Source organism: Nicotiana sylvestris, chromosome 5 (genome assembly GCF_000393655.2).
Source record: "Nicotiana sylvestris chromosome 5, ASM39365v2, whole genome shotgun sequence".
NCBI classification, from domain to species: Eukaryota; Viridiplantae; Streptophyta; class Magnoliopsida; order Solanales; family Solanaceae; genus Nicotiana; species Nicotiana sylvestris.
The window spans coordinates 174,966,124-174,987,977 of record NC_091061.1 but is presented as its reverse complement, the minus strand read 5'-3'; the positions used below and the strand labels follow the sequence as shown (position 1 = coordinate 174,987,977).

General features: G+C 41.6%; 2 protein-coding genes across 2 annotated transcripts; both read left to right on the top strand.

Annotated features, from left to right (window-relative positions):
• Positions 1-1,435: 1,435 nt before the first annotated feature.
• On the top strand, positions 1,436-3,191 carry LOC138869680 (uncharacterized). Its single transcript, XM_070147321.1, has 2 exons — positions 1,436-1,563; positions 2,396-3,191. The coding sequence occupies exons 1-2, from the start codon at positions 1,436-1,438 to the stop codon at positions 3,189-3,191; spliced, it is 924 nt and encodes a 307-aa protein (XP_070003422.1).
• Positions 3,192-12,311: 9,120 nt separating this feature from the next.
• On the top strand, positions 12,312-14,397 carry LOC138869679 (uncharacterized). Its single transcript, XM_070147320.1, has 4 exons — positions 12,312-12,509; positions 12,641-12,852; positions 13,059-13,441; positions 13,970-14,397. The coding sequence occupies exons 1-4, from the start codon at positions 12,312-12,314 to the stop codon at positions 14,395-14,397; spliced, it is 1,221 nt and encodes a 406-aa protein (XP_070003421.1).
• Positions 14,398-21,854: the final 7,457 nt, after the last annotated feature.

The window sequence follows — 21,854 nt, the reverse complement described above, 5'->3', positions numbered from 1 at the left end:
ACAATGTTGTGACTGAACTGGTGGTCTATTGGAAACTATCTACCTTCACCAGGTCCATTGTTGTTGGTTAGTTTACTTTATATTTCATTGAGTGTCATACACCAAAGTGTAATGATTTTCACACTACTTAAAACTAATTGTTTGCGGGAAATGTGGATTGTTAATTGTTGAAAATATGCGTTCAAGCTAATTACTTAGAAATACTACATGGATATTTTTGAAGTAACGCCATTCATCATATGATTAAAACAAAGGCAATATTCATCGTTTTATGTGTTTAGTTGATGTATTATTAAAAGCTCGAAACTCCTTTAGCGAAATTGTATGGGTCAAAATTCATTCTAGAATATTTGAAATAAGATAATGCTAAGGAAAGGGTTTTTTAGCTGCTGTTGGTCGAGTGAATCAGGAAGTAGTAAAGTTCATACCCGAAGAGTCCACTTGGGTTGAGGTCGAGGTGTCAGTCATGATCGAGCTCGAGCACCGTTAATAAAGTTGTAACGGCTAAATTTTAAAATAGGGTATTAAAGGGAATATTCTATGAATATTCTCTGTACATATATTATTAGGATTTACTTGGAATGTGTCTCATATAAATAGGAAAAAGAGTGAGAATGGAGACACGTGAGATTCAATTGTAAGAACAACACTTTGAAAAAGGTTCATTCTACACTCAATACAAGACTTCACTTTTCACTAAGATTCTCGTCAGATCCGAGGAATCCTCAATAGTTTGAGGATCTATTGTTTAATCATTGTCAGGTGGAAGGTTCTTTTGTTCCACCTTTTGCTTATTAAATTGTTCCTCTTAATTACGTGACTGGCATCATATTATCATTTATTGAAAATCATATGCACACTGTTACCCTCGTAAATGCTATTCGACCTCCTTTTTTGATTTACAAGATCCGAGGACATTATTCTTAACTAAGATTAATCAACATTTAACAGAAATTAATTATTTAAACCAAGATTTATATTTTTGGGTCAAACAATTTTGCGCCATTTGTTGGAATTTCTTAGCTAAACTTTTAGTCCCCTCTAGATCTATAACTAACGCAGGTCACTAACGTCACAAAGCCCAAGATCTTTTCTCTTTCCTTGTGCAAAATCCGGCATGACATGTAACCGAGAAGAAAGAGTGAGGATAACAAGTGACTTACCTACCAACCTCCTAACTGTCCTCATTGAGAGTTGCGAAACAGCTGGTGAGGATACGACGCTGAGTGTGTCCCCTAGGCGAGATGAGTCGCCGCCTCCACACTGCAGCATAACAAAACCCCATGGGAAAGGAGCCACTATGTTCGGGGGGAAGGAGCACCCATATCTGTCAAAAAGCTTCTCGAGGCTTGGTTGATCGATACGCTGACCAACATCCTTAACAAACCCAACCCAGGCAACTACTAAAATCGGAGGGACTGTTACGATCTAACAAATGGACGAACAGGGTAATCAGCCACCCCGTCCAACGACAGGTACCACTCGCAATGTCATTGATAATGCGGGTGATGACGCCCTTACAGCCATCCTAAAAAGGATGGAAAAAATGGAGATTGAAATAAGGTGCTCCAAGATCAGATGAAAGAACATCAAGAGCGGGTCGATAAAATACCAGGCGCCCCTATATTGCTACCGAAAAGAGACACCGATTGTTTCATTCATCAGCCATACAGTGATGATGCAGCTCCTCATGCCATACCGAAAACCTTCAAAATGTCTCCCTACCTCAAAATATACGATAGCACAACCGACCCCGAGGATCATGTGACCTATTATGTCACAGTTGTGAAAGGAAATGACCTCGCCAAAGAACTAGTGTCCTCCATCTTGCTAAAAAAATCGGCTAGACCCTCGTGGGAGGAGCATTAAAGTGGTATTCACAGTTGCCAGCGCGTTCCATAGAAACCTTCAAAGAGATGGCTGACAAGTTCGTAACGGTCCATGTTGGGGCCAAGAAGGCCGAAGCAAGAGTGAACGACATATTGAGCCGATCGTAACGGAATGGCAGTTGCAGCCTTTCAGAACGAGCTAGGGATGGTTCGAGAGCAACCAGGAAATTATAGAGTCGACCGATGAAGTATCCTCCATCTTCTTGGGACGAAATGCACAACGCTTATTGTGCCGAGGTCCAAGCAGATGAGGAAACCTCAATGGACCCACTCGTCGCCTGACCTCAGTACAAGTCGAATCCATAAAAGATCGAAGGAAAGACACCTGAAGAGATCTTGCAGCTTCGCGGCCTAAAAGGGAACAATATCAACCTTATGTCAGAACGACTACTGCAGCCTCCCCACGTTACAAAGAAGGTTCGCCTAAACCAAGGACATGGACTCACCGGAAGGAAAGAGGTATGCCCTCTTTACTATCAGCTCAAAATTTTGTGTGTCGCCTGCAGAAATAGTCTATGCTTTGGAGAAACTCAGACCGAAAGTAAAGTGGCTGCAAAAGATAAGGTCAATCTGAGTACCAAAAAATGCGACGCCCTCTGCGAGTTCCATCAAGAACGAGGGCACAAAATCAAGGACTCCATTGCCCTAAGACAGGAGGTCGTAAACTTGTTGCGACAAGGACACCTCAAAGAGTTGCTAAGCCACACGGGAAGGACCAACTTCACTAGAGGACACGAGCAACACCAAGGACCACAAAAGACACCGTCACATGATCCACATGATCTCGGCAATAGCAACTACTCATCCGTCAACAGCGTAAAATTCACCACTACCCACAAGCTCAAGCACTCAATCACCCGCAAGCAGTATGACAGACTAGAAGAAAGTATCGTCTTCGATAAGTCAGACACCAAAGATTTGACCTTTCATCATAATGATGCTCTTGTTATTACCTTACGAATTTTAGATACCGATGTGAGATGCATTATGGTAGATAACGGGAGTGGCGCATGCATTATACATCTTCAAGTACTTGCACAAATGAAACTCGAAGTTAAGATAGTGCCGCATTGCATCACACTAACTAGTTTTAACAATGCAGTTGAGCGAACATCTGGAGAAATCACACTCCTTGTTCTGGACGATGGTGTCACTATGGAAACCATATTCCACATCATGGACCAAGATACAACGTACAACGCCATAGTAGGGAGACTGTGGATACACACCATGAGAGTCGTCCCTTCCAGCTCATGCAAGGTCATCAAGTTGCCAACCATGTGCGGAATATTCAGTATATGAGGGGAACAACACACATTCTGAGAAGGCTATTGTATCGCCCTAGACAGCTCGTCCACCCAACAAAAGAAGGATAAAGAAAAGGAGGCATAGCATTTAGAAGGGTCGAGGTTGGCACATGACGATAGCGGAGACGGTGTCAGAGACCCGGATATGTTTGAAGCTACAAGATAACCATAGGAGACATCGACCCCGTTTAATTAGACCCCACCGACCACAACAACAAGTCTTACTTTGGCTACAAGCTTCAGGAACCAGGTAAATTCCAACAATTCTTAGCAATTAACGCAGATTGTTTGCTTTATATAGATATGCCAGGAATACCAAAGGAAATCGCCACGCACAAACTAAACGTCAACCCATTCCACCCCTAGTAAGATAGGTCAGGTGTAAGTTTAACCCCATAATTAATGACTCGGTACACGAAGAGGTGGAAAAAATATTGGAAAATGGCTCAATAAGGGAGTCAAAGTACCCCTAGTGGGTTGCCAACATGGTCATGGTGAAAAAGAATAATAGGAAATGGCGATGTGCGTGGATTTAACAGATTTGAACAAAACATGCCCGAAGGATTTGTTTCAATTACCCCATATAAACTAACTCACCGACGCAACGTACGGGCATGAATTACTGAGCTTCTTGAACGTTTATTCAGGTTATAATCAAATCCTCACGGAAGAAGAGCATCAGGATAAAACCATATTCATCACTCATCAGGGAACGTACTGCTACAGGGTCATGCCCTTCGGGCTAAAGAATGCAGAGGCAACTTACCAAAGGTTGGTGACGAGGATGTACAAAGACCAGCTCGGCAAAACGATAGAAGTCTATATAGACAACATGTTGGTCAAGTCCAAAAGGAAAGAAGATCACATCGCGTTTCTAAGAGAAACCTTAAACATACTCAGATGATACAGAATGAAACTGAACCCCGAAAAATGTACATTCAGTGTGGCCTTAGGAAATCTTTTAGGTTTCCGGCTATCACAGCGAGGAATCGGGGTCAATCCTGATCAAATCAAAACCATTGAAGGGATACCGGAACACTTGACCACCAAAAAGCAGGTTCAAAGGTTAACTGGCCGTATTGTCGCCCTATCAAGGTCCATTTCACAATCATCAGATAGGTGTCACAGATTCTTCGACATACATAAGAAGGAGAACGACCTCCAATGGACTTCTAAGTGCGTCCAGGCCCTGAAGGAATTAAAGGCATACTTTCCATCACCACCATTGCTTTCAAAACCGGAGCCAGAAGAATGTCTCCTTGTTTGCCTTGCTGTATCTAAAGTAGCTGTAAGCGCAGTACTAGTTCAAAATAATAAAGGTACGCATTCCCCCATCTATTATATTCGCAAAACACTAGTCGACGCCAAGATAAGGTACCCTCACCTCAAAAAATTGGCCATGGCCTTAGTCGTAGCTTCGCGAAAGCTTAGACCTTATTTCCTATGCCACCCCATCTCGGTCATCACGACTTTCCCCCTAAGAAGTATTTTTCATAAAACCGAGCTATAGGGAAGGTTGGCCAAATGAGCCATCAAACTAAGCGAGCACGATATCACATACCAGCCGCGAACAACAATAAAGTCACAAGTGCTCGCTGACTTCGTCGTCGACTTCAGCGTAAAAATAATTCCCAAAGCTGAAAGAAAAACCTCCCTCACTTCCCCCAAACACAAGACCTCTGGGTACTATACACTGACGGCGCATCCAATGCGCCAGGGTCCAGACTGGGACTCGTACTCAAAGTCCCAACCGGTGGAGTTATTCTCCAGTCCATAAGGTGCCCGAATATGACTAACAACGAGGCCGTAATTGTAGGTTTGAGCCTAGCACTCAAGTATGGGGCAAAACGATTAAAACTACGATGTGATTCCCAACTCGTAGTCAACCAACTAATGAGGACTTTCCAAATCAAGGAACAATTGTTACAAAAATATCAAACTGAAATTTACAAGCTGCTTCCCCGAGTTCGGCGAATGTCAACTCGACCTAATTCCATGAGCACAGAACACTGAGGCAGATGGCCTCGCTACGCTAGCTGCAACCACCAAAAACATTACAACTGGAGACAGAAGCGTGGTCCACCTCCTCAACTCGCCACTCGACCAAGTCAAGGTAAGAACCATAAACTTAACTTGGGACTGGTGCAATCATATTATTACATATTTGTAGGACGACATACTCCTAGATGATAAAAAAAAGGCCAAGAAACTAAGAATGCAAGCGGTCAGGTATAGTATCATTCACAACGACATGTATAAGAGAACTTACGGCGGCCCTATAACGAAATGCTTGGGCCAAACCAAACTCGATGCGTCTTTGAAGAGGTCCACGAGGGCAATTTTGGAGCTCACTTTGGCAATCGGGCCCGGGTCAGATGCCTCATACAGGCAGGATACTACTAGCCCACCAGGAAAAAGGAGGCCACGAATTTCGTAAAATGATGCGAGCAATGTCAAAAGTATGCCCCAATGATTCACCAGGCGAGTGATCACTCCATTCGATCACCTTACCTTGGCCATTCACCACGTGGGGAATGGACATCGTAGGCCCCCCGGCAGGACGAGGTAATGTACAATTCCTTTTGGTTTTAACTGACTACTTTTTTAAGTGGGTGGAAGTAGGAGTATTCGCCCATATACCAGAACGGGAAGTAAGCATTTTCCCAAATACGGGAATGGGAAGTAATCAGCTTTATACGGAGAAACATCATATGCCGGTGCAGCCTCCCAAAATAGATCAATTGCGATAACAGACCCCAATTTAAGGGAATGAAAACCGTTGAGTTCTTTGCGAAATGGCATATACAAAGGATACACTCGATGCCATATCACCCTGTTGGCAACAGGTAAGTGTTGTGGGCTTATTGAACAACTCCAAAAACGAGCAAAGGTAAGACGCCCAACTCATTGGTGTATGGGACTGATGCAGTAATACCAACCGAGGTCAAAGAATCCAGACTAAGGTACTCCTATAAAAGTGGTACGAGCAACGACGAAAGTAGAAGGCAGGAGCTCGACGAACTCGAAGAGCGAAGAGATATGGCCTATATAAGAATGATCGCACAGAAACAACGAGCAGAATGCTATTATAACAAGAAAGCAAAGGCCAGGCCACTCAAAGTCACGGACTACGTGCTTAAAGCTAAAACACAAGCAAGCAAAGACCCACGAGAAGGCAAACTAGGAATGAATTGGGACGGTCTGTACAAGATCACAACAAAGGCAAATAAATGAGCATTCCAACTAGAAACAATGGAAGTAAAGTTACTACCAAACAACTAGAGTATTAGCCATCTCAAATACTTCAACTTCTAAAAGATAAAGCGTCCACCAAGTCGTACTCTTTTTTCCCTCACTTGAGTTTTGTCCCAATTGGGTTTTATCAAGTAGGTTTTTAATGAGGCGAAAAAAGGAACACTTTAAGTCAAAGTACTCAAGGACGACACCGTGACTACCAATTCATTGCTTGAAATCTCAAGTACTCTCTAGGTAAACCAATGAAGGGACTAGATAAACGGGGACTGGGACTGGAACGCTAGCCGACGCCCAAAAAACTAATAAATTTCTCCAAGTATGTAACCAAAGCAATAATGTTGAGGAAATAAACTTCACGATTATCAACACATCTTTCTAAAATGTAGGTTATGTTCGACCTTATTCAAATTAACACCTACTGGCCCTAGGCCATTATTAAACACAGGTTATGTTCGACCTTGTTTGAATTAACACACTCGTCCATAATTAAACAGGGTTATGTCCGATTTTGTTCGAATTAACACCTACTGGACCTCGGCCACAATATAGGTTATGTTTAACCATGTTCAAACGAACACCTACTAACCCTCGACCATAACCAAATTCAAGCTATATCCGACCTAGTTCGAACTAGCATGTAGCGGCCCTCAGCCGCAGTCTTGATAAAAGACTATGTTCGACCTCGCTCGAATAAATTCCTATTAACCTTTGTCCACAACTCGTCATTAAGTGATCACGACCAATAAAAAAATCAAGTCGATCAAGCGACAGAATTAAAAAACACACAAACACAAAAACAAACTACAGGAAGAGAAGCAGATACAAAAAACGAAGTTGGAATTCCATACTTGAAACATTCTTTACAAAGGCTCGTGAAGATGCCACCAACTACTCAACAAAAGTCAACACAAAGATAAGAAAAGAAAAACTACTGGTCACCATAATCAGGGACTTCCACACTTCTACTGTCCTGACTACCGACGTCCTCGCTACCTTGATCACCCCCAACTTACACCACCCATTCCATCGGGATAAATGATATCATATCAATCATCCTCTTCAAGATGGTTGACGATTTCGTCATCGCCCTTAGGAGTAGCGAGATCATACCCACAAGAGACTCGAGCTTCATAGGATTTAGCACGAACATCCTCGAGAGCAACTTCAGAAACGGATACCGCCTTGTAAAAATCTCAATTTACATCCACTTGAGCTTCGACATAAATCCACTCCTCATACGATGCCCGAGGAACGTTGAGAAATTTTGAAGTATGGGAAGAAAAGGGTTGTGCAAGCAGTTGAGCCTTCTCAGCCTCCAACGTAACCACTTGACCATGAAGGGAGGCGATATCTTTCTCGAGATCTCCGACCATCCCCTCTAGTCGCTCCTCTATAGCTTTCTCCACGGACCGGTCATTCTCCCGCTTAACCCGAAGGGTGTTGTTTGCTAGCTCAAGTACCTCCAATATGCTTTGGGCATCTATACGGAGAGATTTCACTTTCTCGAGCTTGCTTTGTTTCTCAGCAACCTCACCCATAAGGCCCTAAAACTGAAGACGACAATCTTCCAATTGCCTATGCAACTCAACTATTTGCGCTTGAAAATCGCTACATTAGGCCTTCACACCCTTGCTGATTTCAAACTCCTCCTCCTTACTTCGCAATGTCCCCTCAAGAACACTGCAGTTTTCGATGGACCTTACCAATTCATCATCCTTCTCCTTTAACTTATCTCGAAGGGCTTACATGTCGCCCTTCTCATCAAGCCGCCGATGAAGTTCCTGATGATTGCGTCGGTACTCAAAGTTTTTCATTTGCAATTTCATAAAGGTTTCCCTATGCTTCTACTTCCTTCGAGCACTCTCAATCTCCAATATCATCGTCTGCGACCAGAAAAAAAAAAGAAAAATGAGTCTGATAAGTAGAGATTTTGACAGCTTATTTTCTCTCTTTTATTTGCGTTTTAGCTCAAAAATGCTTAAAGTTATTCCCGAGAACTAATGAAATGTTCTTTCTTGCAGGAATATTGGGAAACAAGCTAATGAAGTTAAAATCAACTCAAAAAGAAGCAAAATTGGACAAGGACCAAAACAAGGCAAAAAGGGCCATAGTACCGACCGCATAATATTGTGTGCGGCTGTAAACTCTGAAGGAGCACTGATGGAATTTCCTCACAAAGTGAGGACCGCACACTTATTGCGGCTGCAGAAAACAAGCTTCATAGAACTTTCATGTTGGGTTATTGAAGATGTGCGGGGCACAGTATTATTGTGCGTTCGCATAATGCTAAGTGTGGCCGCACTCATAGTTATGCAGTCCGCAGAAGAGGAGAATCAGAGAGCCATGTTTTCGGAGGATTGAAGATGTGCGGACCGCACTACTATTTTGCAGCCGCAGGATGCCAAAGTGCGGCCGCACTCATAAATGTACGGTCCGCATAATGAAGGCCAGCTCCAGTCCAAGTTCAAGTGTGCGGCCGCACTCAGAAATGTACGGTCCACACTATTAAATGAAGTGCGACCACATCCCAGTTTTATGCAACCGCAGAAAGCCCAATTGACCAGTCAATATCAACATACGAACCACATACAGAATTGTGTAGCCACACAACCTCTGCAGGGGCAATTTTTTCGGATATTTTTAGCTTAGTATAAATAGAACTTTTTGTCATTTTTAGGTCAAGTTTTGTAAGTTGAGAGCACCTGAGCCATTTTTGTTTACTGTATTGGGTAACACTGTACTAGATTAGCTTTTAAACTTTAGATTTTCTATACTTAATCAAGTATTATAAATTCTATCTTAATTTTTTCTTTAATTTCTTTATTTTCCATGAGTAGCTAAATCCTTAGCTAGGGTTGTGACCCAACCCTAGTATGGGTACTTAATGGTAATTGATTTAGAGCTTATTTATGATTGTTTTTATGATATTTAGCCTAGTTCTTTCTTGAATTTGAGAATTGATGGTTCAAACATTGATTCATGCTTATTTGACTTAGTCTATACTTGAGAAAGAGAGACTAAGTCTAGGAAAAGTTGGCTAACTAGGAATTGGGATGAACTCAAGAAATTGATAGCCCCCAATTAAAGGATCGAACCTAGAGATAGTAAGACTCGACTAGAACATTTATCACTTGCTTTGTGAAATACCCGTTTGGACTTGAGAAAATCAAATCAGGCAAAATCACTCAAAAAATCGAGAGGTATAGAGTGAGTAATTGAGTGTGATTGCTATATTGTATCCCGATCAACCAAACATTCCCTAAAGCTCTAAATCCGTTAGGTAACCAACTAGGCGGAAGTCGCAACTCTAGATCTTTCAGAACTTAAAAATCAACCAAAACCAAAAATATTGTCTCTTAGCTCTATAATTACAATCAATAGCTTAAAAGTAGAAGTAGAAGCAATAATTGAAAATATGGAAGTGTAATTTGGGGCACATCACACAGCACACTAGGTGTATACTAATCCAAAATCTAAATCCTTGTGAATTTGACCCTGACTTGTGTTGGGTTTTTATTATTGCTTCGACTGCCTCACAACCTATATTTGTGGTGTGAGTTTGGGCAAGATCAAAGTCAAAAACAAAAAAAAAAGGATTAAAAAAAAGAGAAAACAAAATGCTAGAAACTCACTCTAAGGGAGCAGCCAACAATACTCCTCGACAGGGTATCATCGTCCAATTATTTAACAGGTCGTGATCCATAGGGATCACAATGGTCCTCGTAGACCCCTCCAACCTTACCTCAAGTTGGGTGAAATCATCCTCCATCATTCAGAGATCGCCGGAATCAAGATTCGAGCCAGTCTTATAGCCTTCCTCAGCAATGCCTTTGCCGGTTTCAACGGTCGACAAAGAAGCATCTTCAGCCGGTTGTGAAGTTGATGGCCCATCTTGCTGCAAAATGTCTAGGAACCCCACAAGTGGTCTTTTGTATCCATCATTACGGGGGAAGGCACGTCGACATCAGCTTCCCCTAACCACGAAATCCCCAATGACGATTCTCCCTCGTCTATAATGATGATAGTCACCGTCTAGCTCAATGAAAAATAACCTCCCTCTAAGTTAACGACGCGAGTGACCCCGTCATTAGTACCCACGTGCCTCCTCTTGGGGGCATCAAGTCTTCTTTGTCAGTTACCAGCTCCTCCTCTCCTTTATATGTGAGGCAAAATAATGAGGCGATCGAAGGATGAGCAAACCAAGACGTACCAACAGAAGGAGCCAAGGCACGAGCAATGGCAGTAATAACCAAAGGGGGAACCGGGGTGCGAGTCAAAGATGATATCGTCGAAAAAGGAGCGGAATTAGAGTCCTAGGCATTCTTCCCCTTTTTGAACGCGGGGATGGGGGCTCTCAATCTCGTCGAAGACCACCCGGCTAAAGTTAAGGAAAATATGAAAAAAGTGAAAGTCAGTGAAAGTGAACCCGAAAAGAAAAGTAACCAGGAAGCTGATAATAAAGATGACTTACTAGTCGGGGGAGGATGAGGGCCAAACTTTTTGACGAAGCCTGGACACTCGCGTTTCCTACGATGAGAGGAAGAAGTCATCCTACCTAGTTAGAAATAGCGTTGACCAAGGGATGAGGAAAACACATAGCAGCACAAAAAAGACGGAGGGTTAGAACCACAACCAAGCACGGTGAGAAATAAAATATTTACAAATAAGAGAGTCGCATACTTAAGATTGCAATTCCAAAACTCAGGAAAACCCTCGAGATTGGCCACCACATCCTCAATTCCAACAAAGAAGAAGTTAAGCCAGAATTGGCGGTTAGCCTTATCATTTATCTTTACCACCAAGCACTTGTTGGAATTCAAGCAATCAAGGTGGTTGGAACAATCAAAACAACCAAGGGAATTGGAACAATCAAGGAAATCAAGGAAATTGGAATGGTCAAAATAACCAAGGCAATTGAAGTGGCAATAATCAAAGCTATTGGAGAGGTAACACTCAAGAAGGGTGGAACAACAACAACAACAACAACCGGGGGTCAGGCTTCCAACAATGAGATGGGATGAATCGAGAATATGTCTAAGCAGATGATGGAGAAAAATGCCGACTCTGATGCTCAACTAGCCTCTCACAACACTTTTATTCATAACTAGGAAGTTCAATTGGTCCAAATTTTACAAGCTTTGAGCACTCGTCCTAAGGGGTCACTACCAAGTTATATGGTGGTGAACCCAAAGGGTGGGAATAATACGGGACATGCAATGGCCATGACTATAAGAAGTGGAAAAGGTGGAGATACAACTACCTCAAATCAAAGAAGAATTATGGATGATGATGTTGTGTTTCAAGAAGATAAAATTCCAAGCAATGTGGTTCAAGCTAATGAAGAAGTGAGAATTAATATTGATGAAAATGTGGAGGAGACACAAGAAGAAGTGAACCCATCTAGGAAACATGTAATTGACATGCCGGAACCGGTAGTGCCAAAGGCTAAGGCACCAATACCAAGGCCTCATCCTCCATACCCTAAAAGGCTCGCCAAGAAAAATAGGGAGAACTAATTCAAAAAGTTTATTGATATGATGAAGAGTTTGTCTATTAATATGTCGTTGGTTGAGGCATTAGAACAAATGCCGGGATATGCAAAGTTCATAAAGGATTTAGTGACAAAGAAAAGATCAATGAATTATGAGACTATCAAGATGACACATCAAGTGAGTGCTATTGTGCATTCAATGGCTCCGAAATTGGAATATCCCGACACTTTCACAATCCCTTGCACTATCGGGGGTGTCGATTTGCCAAAGCTTTATGTGATCTTGGGGCGAGTATCAACTTGATGCCCTACTCAGTGTTCAAAACTTTGGGAATTGGGCAACCAAAACCCACATCTATGAGGTTACAAATGGCGGATCGTACTATGAATAAACCATTAGGTATTATTGATGGTGTGTTAGTTCGTGTCGACAAGTTCATCCTCCCGGCGGACTTTGTGATTCTTGATTGTGAAGTGGACAATAAGGTGCCTATTATTTTTGGTAGACCTTTCCTTGCTATGGGGAAGGCTCTTGTTGATATGGAAGCCGGTGAGCTCACCTTCCGGGTGGGTGACAAAAAGTGGTCTTCCATGTGTGCAAATCTATGATGCAACCGAATAGCAATGAAGTTTGTTCATTCGTGGATTTGGTCATTGATGTGATTATTAATGATGCTAGTGCCACAATGAATGTTTAGGATAATTTGGAAGCCGTTTTGCTCAACCTTGACGATGATGGGGAGAAAGAAGGCTATGTGGAGTGTGTGACTTCATTGCAAGGAATGAGGTCGTACACTTATGAGCCCCGCAAGCTATCCTTCGATCTTGAAAATTGGAAGACCCCTCCAACAAAACCCACAATCGATGAGCCTCCCATTTTGGACTTAAAGCCGTTGCCTCCACATCTCAGGTATGAATTCCTTGTCTTCTACTTTACCGGTTATTCTTTTTTCATGTTTGACTAACATGCATGTAGAGTCCACATTAGAGGTGCTACAAAGGAGGAAAAGATTAATCGAATGGACATTGGCGAATATCCGGGGCTTTAAGCCCTGCTGTTTGTATGCACAAGATTATTTTGGAGCAGTGTGCCAAACCCTCTGTTAAACATTAAAGGAGGCTAAATGAAGCAATACAAGAGGTGGTCAAGAAGGAGATAATCATGTGGTTGGATGCCAGGGTTGTTTACCTCATTTCCAATAGTTCATGGACTTCTCCGGTGCAATGTGTCCCAAAGAAAGGGGGCATGACTGTGGTTGCCAATGACAAGAACGAATTGATCCCTACAAGAACGGTGACCGAATGGAGGGTGTGTATGGACTATTTCAAGCTCAACAAAGTCACAAGGAAAGATCATTTCCCACTTCCCTTCCCTAATCAAATGCTTGATAGGTTGGCCGGCCGTACTTTCTATTGTTTCCTCGATGGGTATTCCGGCTACAGTCAAATATTCATTGCTCCAGAGGATCAAGAAAAGACCACTTTCACTTGTCCCTATGGTACTTTTGCATTCTTGTGGATGCCATTTGGGTTGTGTAATGCACCAGCGACTTTTCAACGGTGTATAATGGCTATTTTCACCGATATGGTGGAGGATTTTCTTGAGGTCTTCATGGATGATTTTTCTGTGGTCGGGGATTCTTTTGATGATTGTTTGCAAAATTTGGATAAAGTCTTGGAAAGATGTGAAGAAACGAACTTGGTGTTGAATTGGGAGAAATGTCACTTCATGGTCGAGGAAGGCATAGCCCTTGGCCACAAAATTTCAAAGCATGGTATTAAGGTCGAAAAGGCCAAAATTGAGGTAATCTCCTAACTCCCTCCCCCTAAATCCATGAAGGGAGTGAGGAGCTTCTTGGGTCATGTGGGGTTATATCGCCGATTCATCAAGGATTTTTCCAAAGTGGTGAACCCCTTGTGTAAAATTTTGGAGAAGAATGCCAAGGTCCATTTCAACGAAGATTGTATGAAGGCATTCGAATTGGTTAAGTTCAAATTGACTACTACTCATATTATTACCACATCAGATTGGAGCTTACCTTTTAAGCTCATGTGTGACGCAAGTGATGTAGCGGTAAGAGCGGTGTTGGGGAAACGTATCAACAAAATCTTCCATCTGATCTACTATGCTAGCAAGACCATGAATAATGCCCAAGTCAACTACACAGTGACCGAAATAGAGCTCCTTGCTATTGTTTTTGCTATGGAGAAGTACCGCCCATACTTGATGGGTACAAAGGTAATTGTTCACACAGACCATGCGGCACTTCGATATTTGATGAGCAAGAAAGATTTTAAGGCAAGGTTAATGCGGTGGGTGCTTATATTGCAAGAGTTTGATCTAGAGATTCAAGACCGCAAGAGTAGTAAAAACCAAGTGGCGGACCACTTGTCTCGTTTGGAGGAGGAGGGGAGGCCATATGACGGTCTTGAGATCAATGATTCATTCCATTAAGAGCAACTCTTAGCAATTTCAATGACCGAGATGCCATGGTTCACCGATTTAGCCAATTATCTTGTGAGCGGCATTCTACCGAATGAGTTCTCTTCAAAGAAGCTCAAACGAGATTGCCTTGACTATTATTGGGATAAGCCATACCTTTTTCGGATTTATACCGATAGTGTGATTCAAAGATATGTGCCGGAGGAAGAACAAATGGGAATTCTTGAGGCTTGCTACTCTTCACTGTATGGTGGTCACCATGGTGGAGCAAGAACGACGGTAAAAGTGTTGAGTTGTGGATTCTATTGGCCTACTCTTTACAAGGATGCTAGTGAGCTTGTCAAGCATTGTAATGAATTCCAAATAGCCTGTGGAATCTTAAAGAAGAATGAAATGCCTCTCACCGCCATTTTGGAGATAGATATTTTCGATGCGTGGGGTATTGATTCATGGGTCCGTTTGTTAGCTCTTGTAGAAACACCTACATTCTAGTTGTTGTGGATTATGTATCTAAATAGGTCGAGGCCATTGCTTTGCCCAACAATGAAGCAAGGAGTGTGGTGGCATTCTTGAAAAAGAACATCTTCACGAGGTTTGGTACCCCAAGGGACATTATTAGTGATGGGAGCTCGCATTTTTGCAACAAGGCTTTTGATACCTTACTCACAAAGTATGGTGTCACTCACAAAGTATCGACCCCCTACCATCCTTAAGCAAACGGACAAGTTAAAGTCTCCAACCGGGAAATCAAGAGTATTTTGTCAAAGACAGTGAATGCCAACCGGACGGATTGGTCAAGAAAACTTGATGATGCTCTTTGGGCTTATAGAACGGCCTACAAAACACTGGTCGGGATGTCTCCATACCGGTTAGTTTTCGGGAAGACGTGTCATCTTTCGGTGGAACTTGAGCATAAGACCATGTGGGAATTGAAGAAGTTGAACCTTGAGTGGGATGTTGTCGCAAACCTAAGAGTGGCACAATTGAATGAGCAAGCTCGTCCCTTTACAAGGAGAAGATGAAGCACCTCCATGACAAGTACATCCACAACAAGGAGTTTAAAGATGGTGATCTTGTGCTATTGTTCAATTCTCGGTTACGGATGTTTCCGGGTAAGTTGAAGTCAAGATAGAGTGGCCCATTTGAAGTGTTGAATGTAAACCCCTTTGGTGATCTAAATTTGAAAAAAAGAACGATGAGGTGTTTATAGTCAATAGGCACCGAGTTAAACATTATCTTGCCAAGGTTGATGATGGCTAGATTGTGGCGGTTCTTCATTTCAAATGATTGGTAATTTGCATCGTGTCACGACATTAAATCCCGCGCTTCTTGGGAGGCAACCCATGTGTCTTTTTCTTTTTCTCCTTCATTAGATAGGCTTTGTTGTGTGCTAACTAGTTTTGAAGTGTATGCAGGAATGGGTGTGCATTCTAGGGGCTATACCTGGAAAAATTTGGCCAAGTGTTGAAATTATGCGGACCGCACAAAAATGTTACAACCGCAGAGAAGGGTTTGCGGCCGCACAATTCTTTGAGAGGCCGCACAACTGGAGATCCAAAAGCACCAACTTTCTGATGTTGGAATTTGCAGAAAAGTGGCCAAAATGCGGCCACACAAAAAAGTATGTAGACCGCACAAGGATATGCAGCCGCAGTCATTTTTGTGTGGACCGTAGAGCTCAATTCATGTACAGGTAAAGCGTGTGGACCGCACTCAAAATTGTGCGGACTGCACTCAAAATTGTGCGGCCGCACTCAGGTAATTTCTGGACCGACTAGGTCAAAGTATAAATAGGGCTTTTCACCACTATTCACACTTTACGCTCTCTGAACTCCCAAGCCCTAGAAGACATTGTGCATCCCAAAAATAGTTCACAAATCACACTCGATTCATCAAGTTAGATTCTCACCTGTATCATTCACTATTGGTACGTTCAATCCATGTTAGTTTTTTGTTCATTTTTCTTAATTTTTATTTTTGTTTTCTTTGATTAGTTTAGTTATTTTTTAGGCCTAAAAATGTCAAATGTGCTTAATAGGTCCTTCAAAACCATGTCGGTAGTTTCATATATGTTTATTAGGGAGTAGGTAGACCAGTAATCTTGTCAATTTGTGCACACCATGTTTAATTTGTGAAAATATTGCAAGAACACTAAGTGTAGTGCCGTCACTGTTTGAATTGTGCGGCTGCAGACATTTTTGTGCGGTACGCATAGCTATTAAATAGGGTAAAGTTGGTGCTTGAAATGTACGGACCACACTCACAATTTTGCGGTTCGCAGAAAAATTGTGCGGACGCATAAAAATGTGTGCGACCGCACTTTTGAACTTCAGATAATCAGAAACTCAGGTTTGGACTTGTGTGGCGACACTCAAAATTATGTAGTCCGCACTTGAGGATATGCGGACGCACTCACAATTATGCGATCTGCACTTCAGGGTGTGCGACCGTACTTCAGAATTGTGCGGTTTGCACTAGACAGTCTACGGTACGCACTGTCTCTTTGATGACTGTGTTCTGCAATTGTTCTGTAAATGCTTTAATTGTTTTAAACTCAACTGACCTATGTTCCTTGTATTGCAGATAATGGTTAGATCACATAGTATAGGCGATAAATCAAAAGGGAGAGGTGAACCCTTCCGTGGCCGAGGTAAGAGTAACCGACCACTTGCAATATAGAGAGCAATAAACAAGAAGGCTACAACCAACAGAGTCCCAGAATCTTCAGACACTAGTGAATATGCCCCTCTAGGGAAGCTTCAGAGGGAAACTCTGTACAAGCACAACCGGAAGACTAATCACAGCAAGTTCCAGGGATATACCAATTCCGTGACAATTCCTCCACCTCAGCAAGTTCTTTCGAGGGTTCAGATGTTGGTAGCCAGGGTTCAGAGCCCTCCTCTACACACATTTCTCCTGCACCAGTTGACTTAGATGATGATGACGATGTTCCCGAATATAGTAGAAGAGGTGACACTTGAGTGGGCGGCCTTGAGAGATCGAAGAAGAAATAGATGTGGGAAGACAGATTCGTTAGCTTAACAGCCTTCAATAAATTCAAATGGTGGTGGCCCCAGAGATCGCTCACACTTGAGCGATAGTTCTTGATAAAGGATTTGGACATTCACAATCCAAATGTCCTTAGACAGTTCTGGGAGAGAAAGGGGTGGAAGTGGTTCACCCATAGTGTCATCGATGCAAATAAGCACTTGGTTAAAGAATTTTATGCCAATGTGGCTCACATAAAGAAGGGTACCAAGATAACAAAGGTAGAAATCTGAAAGTCCGATTCGACTCCTGCTCTTTGAAAACTTATGTGGGCTTTGAAAAAGTTGAGGCAGTTCAGTATTTGGAAAATGTGGCTATGGGTGATGCAGCCCGTTGCTAGCTGAGATTTTGGCTGCTCGGGGATCACCACCCCCGTGTATTATAGTAGGGGTTCCTATCATCCGGGCCACCCGAAATTTTGAAGCAAAAGGATGGCAAACCTTTATGCGCAGCCGTATTGACCCATGTATGAATGAGAACAACCTCCCACTTCCCTGATCAACTTTGGTAGCTTCTATTATGATTGGATACCCGATCAATATGGGTGACATAATGTCAACCAACATCACATTAAGTGTCAAAAAAGATGAAAGATCATACCTTACCCAAACTTCCTCACAGAGTATTTCAATGATCAAAAGGTGCATCCGAGGCAATTTGATACAAAACTAAAGGCCAAGAAGCCCTTCTCATGGTACCACCTACAGGGTGCTGACAACCCAAAGTTCAAGGGTAAGGCAACTACCTACGCTGGCCAGTCTGAGGAGCCAACGATAGTGGTTACTAATTCAACTGCTGAGCCTTCCAGCACAACTGGTCCTTCTACCGAGACAGCTGATATGCCACCACCTCCACCTGCTAGACCATCTACTTTAGTGTCTGCCTCTTCTACATATCCACTCATTGCGCTGCGAGTCTCTCAGACATTGGCGAGTCTCAACCACTAGATACAGATAGCTTCATCAAAGTTGTCTGTCATATCCAGTGTTGTTGCAGCACAGTCCTCTACCCCAGCAGTACCCCAGCTACCTCCATCAATGGAGGAAATACTATCCAAGATCCTAGAAAATCAGAAGACAATTATGGAGACTATGGTGTCACATGGGTAAGTCATTGAAGAGTTGGGCAAACAGGTAAAAACAAATGCGGAAGTCTCAGTCTTCGAAGAAGTCGGTGGATAGGTTAAGAAAAGAAGTTGCCAAGATTGCATTTGCCGGAGATCAACTACCAAATTTACTAACAGAGTCAGCACCTGCAGCACCATCAGTACCTGAGGTATCACAGGCAGCAGCTGGCCAATCTGAAGAGCCAGACCTTACTGCCCACACCACTGAGGAGATGCTCCAGATGCTCAACAACCCAGTTGTCCCTCAGTCAGGCGATGATGAGATACAGTTGGAGGAGACCAAGGGTGTTGAGGATGCCATGCAGACTGAGACCACATAGGGATTTCCCTTAACTCTCTACCTTTCCTTGTTCTTATTTTTTTTAAGCATTGGGTACAATACTTGTTTTTATTCAGGGGGTGGTCTATTTTGATTGATTTGACATTGACATTAGCATGTAATAACTCTAATACCATTTTTATTTTATATTTATTTTCTCTTTGGTTATGTATATATTCCTCCCTTTCACTTGATGTATATATTCATTTTCCCTTGGTTTGTATATTCATTTGTCTCACTTTCCGTGGTTTGGTTCATAGCTTCTTTAGTTTGTCTCTTCTTCGTAGTATAACTTCTTATTTACTTTAGTAGCTTCTTTTTTATTTGTTAGATTCTTTTTACATTTGAGTGAACAATAAGCCTTTGGTTTTCTTAATGCCACGGTTCTTTCCAAAGGTGGATTTTGTGTGAACCGGATGGCTCTTCCCAATGATGGATGGCGTGACAACCTTCTTAAGGGATTGAGTCCGTTTTTTTGTGTTTAGGCAAAAATAATAGTAATGAATAAAAGGGTCTCAAGCATGCTTCATTGTGTACCAACATATTTACCTACGGCCTTATGGTTAAAAACAAGTTGTTGGCAGAAAATAGCTCTAGTTGTGATCTTTTGGCTCTTGTGTTGACTTAAGCAATCATCGAGTGGTTCAGTCGAGCCATTTGTGATTCTCAATCTTAACTAGGGTTGTTGTGGCCCTCGACTCCATCCTCTTTAGCAATCCAGCAGCATGAGAGGTGAGATAATTAGTTGCAAGTCCTAGTACCCATGCTAATAATCTAGATCTTGCCCCAAATATTTTTCAAGGCAAAATTCTAAGTGTAGCTTGGCTTGAGAAATGATTGTAGGCTCTCCTTCATCCAATTTGAAATCTTTCATAGCCTACCAATGTGATATCCCTAGTCAACCTATTTGAAAGTGATATACAGGTACAAAGAAGAGAAAGAAATGAAGATAAGGGAAGGAAAAGAAAAGAAAGAAAGAATAAAAAGAAAAATGCCAAAAAGAAAGTGAATAAAGTGAAAAATTGAAGGGATCCAAAGAATAATAAGAATGAAAGGCATGAAGTAAGTAGAAAAGGAGAAAATAAACATCCTGACCAAGAAAGAGTGACATTATGTCTCTCTAGTTCCCACGAGGAAAAAGAAAATGACTCAAAGAGTCGACAAAGTATGAGCCAAAAAAGAAAAAAATGGAATGCTTAAAGAAAGATGAACCCATTCTATTCCAACAAGTCTTACTTTGGTCCAAAAGCCTTCATTACATTCTGAAAAAGCCCTACATGATTTCAAGTTGAGTGAGCTTATATTAGTGGTGATTTACATGAGGGGAAAGCATATGGAACTTAGAGTCGTACTTGTGACATTCGTTTGAGAGAGATGAGCGAACTTTTCACAATCCTTGATTTGAGTGTTAGATTCTAAAGTGAGTTATGCTAGCGGAGAGTAGAGGAGGAGGAGGAGTTTGGTATCCATAATGACCTACGTGAAAGAGAGAGCTTCCTTGATGAATAAGTCAATTCTTGATGTTCTAGTGTCACATTAGAACTATTGTACTCAAAAAATCAAATCATTGCATTATTGATAATTCACACATGTTATGGGTAATTGTTGGTCCCAATTGACGTGTGATTGATTCACCTTAGGCCAATTGAACATTTCTTGTCTTGTGGAGGTGAGAATTACTTTATTTGCTTGAGGATAAGCAAAATCTTAAGTTTGGGGGAGTTGATAAGTAGGGATTTTGACAGCTTATTTGCTATCTTTTACTTGTGTTTTAGCTCAAAAATGCTTAAAGGTATTTCCAAGAACTAATGAAAAGTACTTTCTTGCAGGAATATTGGGAAACATGCCAAAGAAGTAAAAATCAACTCAAAAAGGAGCAAAATTGGACAAGGACCAAAACAAGGCAAAAAGGGCCACAGTACGGACCGCGCAATATTGTGTGCGGCCGCAAACTCTGAAGGAGCACTGATGGAATTTCCTCACAAAGTGCGGACCGCACACTTATTGCGGCCTTAGAAAACAAGCTTCAGAGAACTTGCATGTTGGGAGATTGAAGATGTGCAGCCGCAGGATGCCAAGTGCGGCCACACTCATAATTGTGCGGTCTGTAGAATAGGAGAATCAGATAGCTATGTTTTTGGAAAATAGAAGATGTGCGGACCGCATTATTATTGTGCGGCCACAGGAGGCCAAAGCATAATGAAGGCCAGCTCCAATCCAAGTTCAAGTATGCGGCCACACTCAGAAATGTGCTGTCCGCACAATTAAAAGTGCAACCGCATCCCAATTTTATGCGGCCGTAGAAAGCCCAATTGACCAATCAATCTCAACAAGTGGACCGCACACAAAATTGTGCAGTTGCACAACCTCCTATAGGGGAAATTTTGTCAGATATTTTCAGCTTAATGGTGATCGAACCTGATGTGGGTTATCTACGTATCATATGGGAACATGAATCAGATCTTGAGTAGTTCGCAAAGATCATGAATAAAGTAAATAAACTAACTTTTTTTTTGACTTTTTTCTTTTACTTTTTTCGAAAGAAAAACTTATAAAGAAGAAAGGGAATATTTTTATTTTTATTTTTCTTCAGCATTTTTGCAAAGAAAGACTTATAAAGAAGAAAAAAAAATTTAATTTTTTCTAGAATTTCGAAAGAAAAACTTCTAAAGAAGAAAGAAAATACTTTTGGAATTTTATTTTGAATTTATGAAAGAAATGCTTCTAAAAAGAAGAAAATATTTTTGAATTTTGAATTTTCTTTTCAATTTTGAAAGAAGAATGAAAATATTTTTGGATTTTTGGAAGAAATTAAAAGAAAATATTTTTGTATATATATATTTTAAAAAAAATAATTAGGGTCTAAAAGAAAGGCTTTCTAAAGAAGCAAGTAATGGAAAATATATTTTTGGATTTTTGAAAATTGGGGTCTAAAAAAAGACTTTTCTAGAGAGGAAGTAAAGGAAAATATTTTTG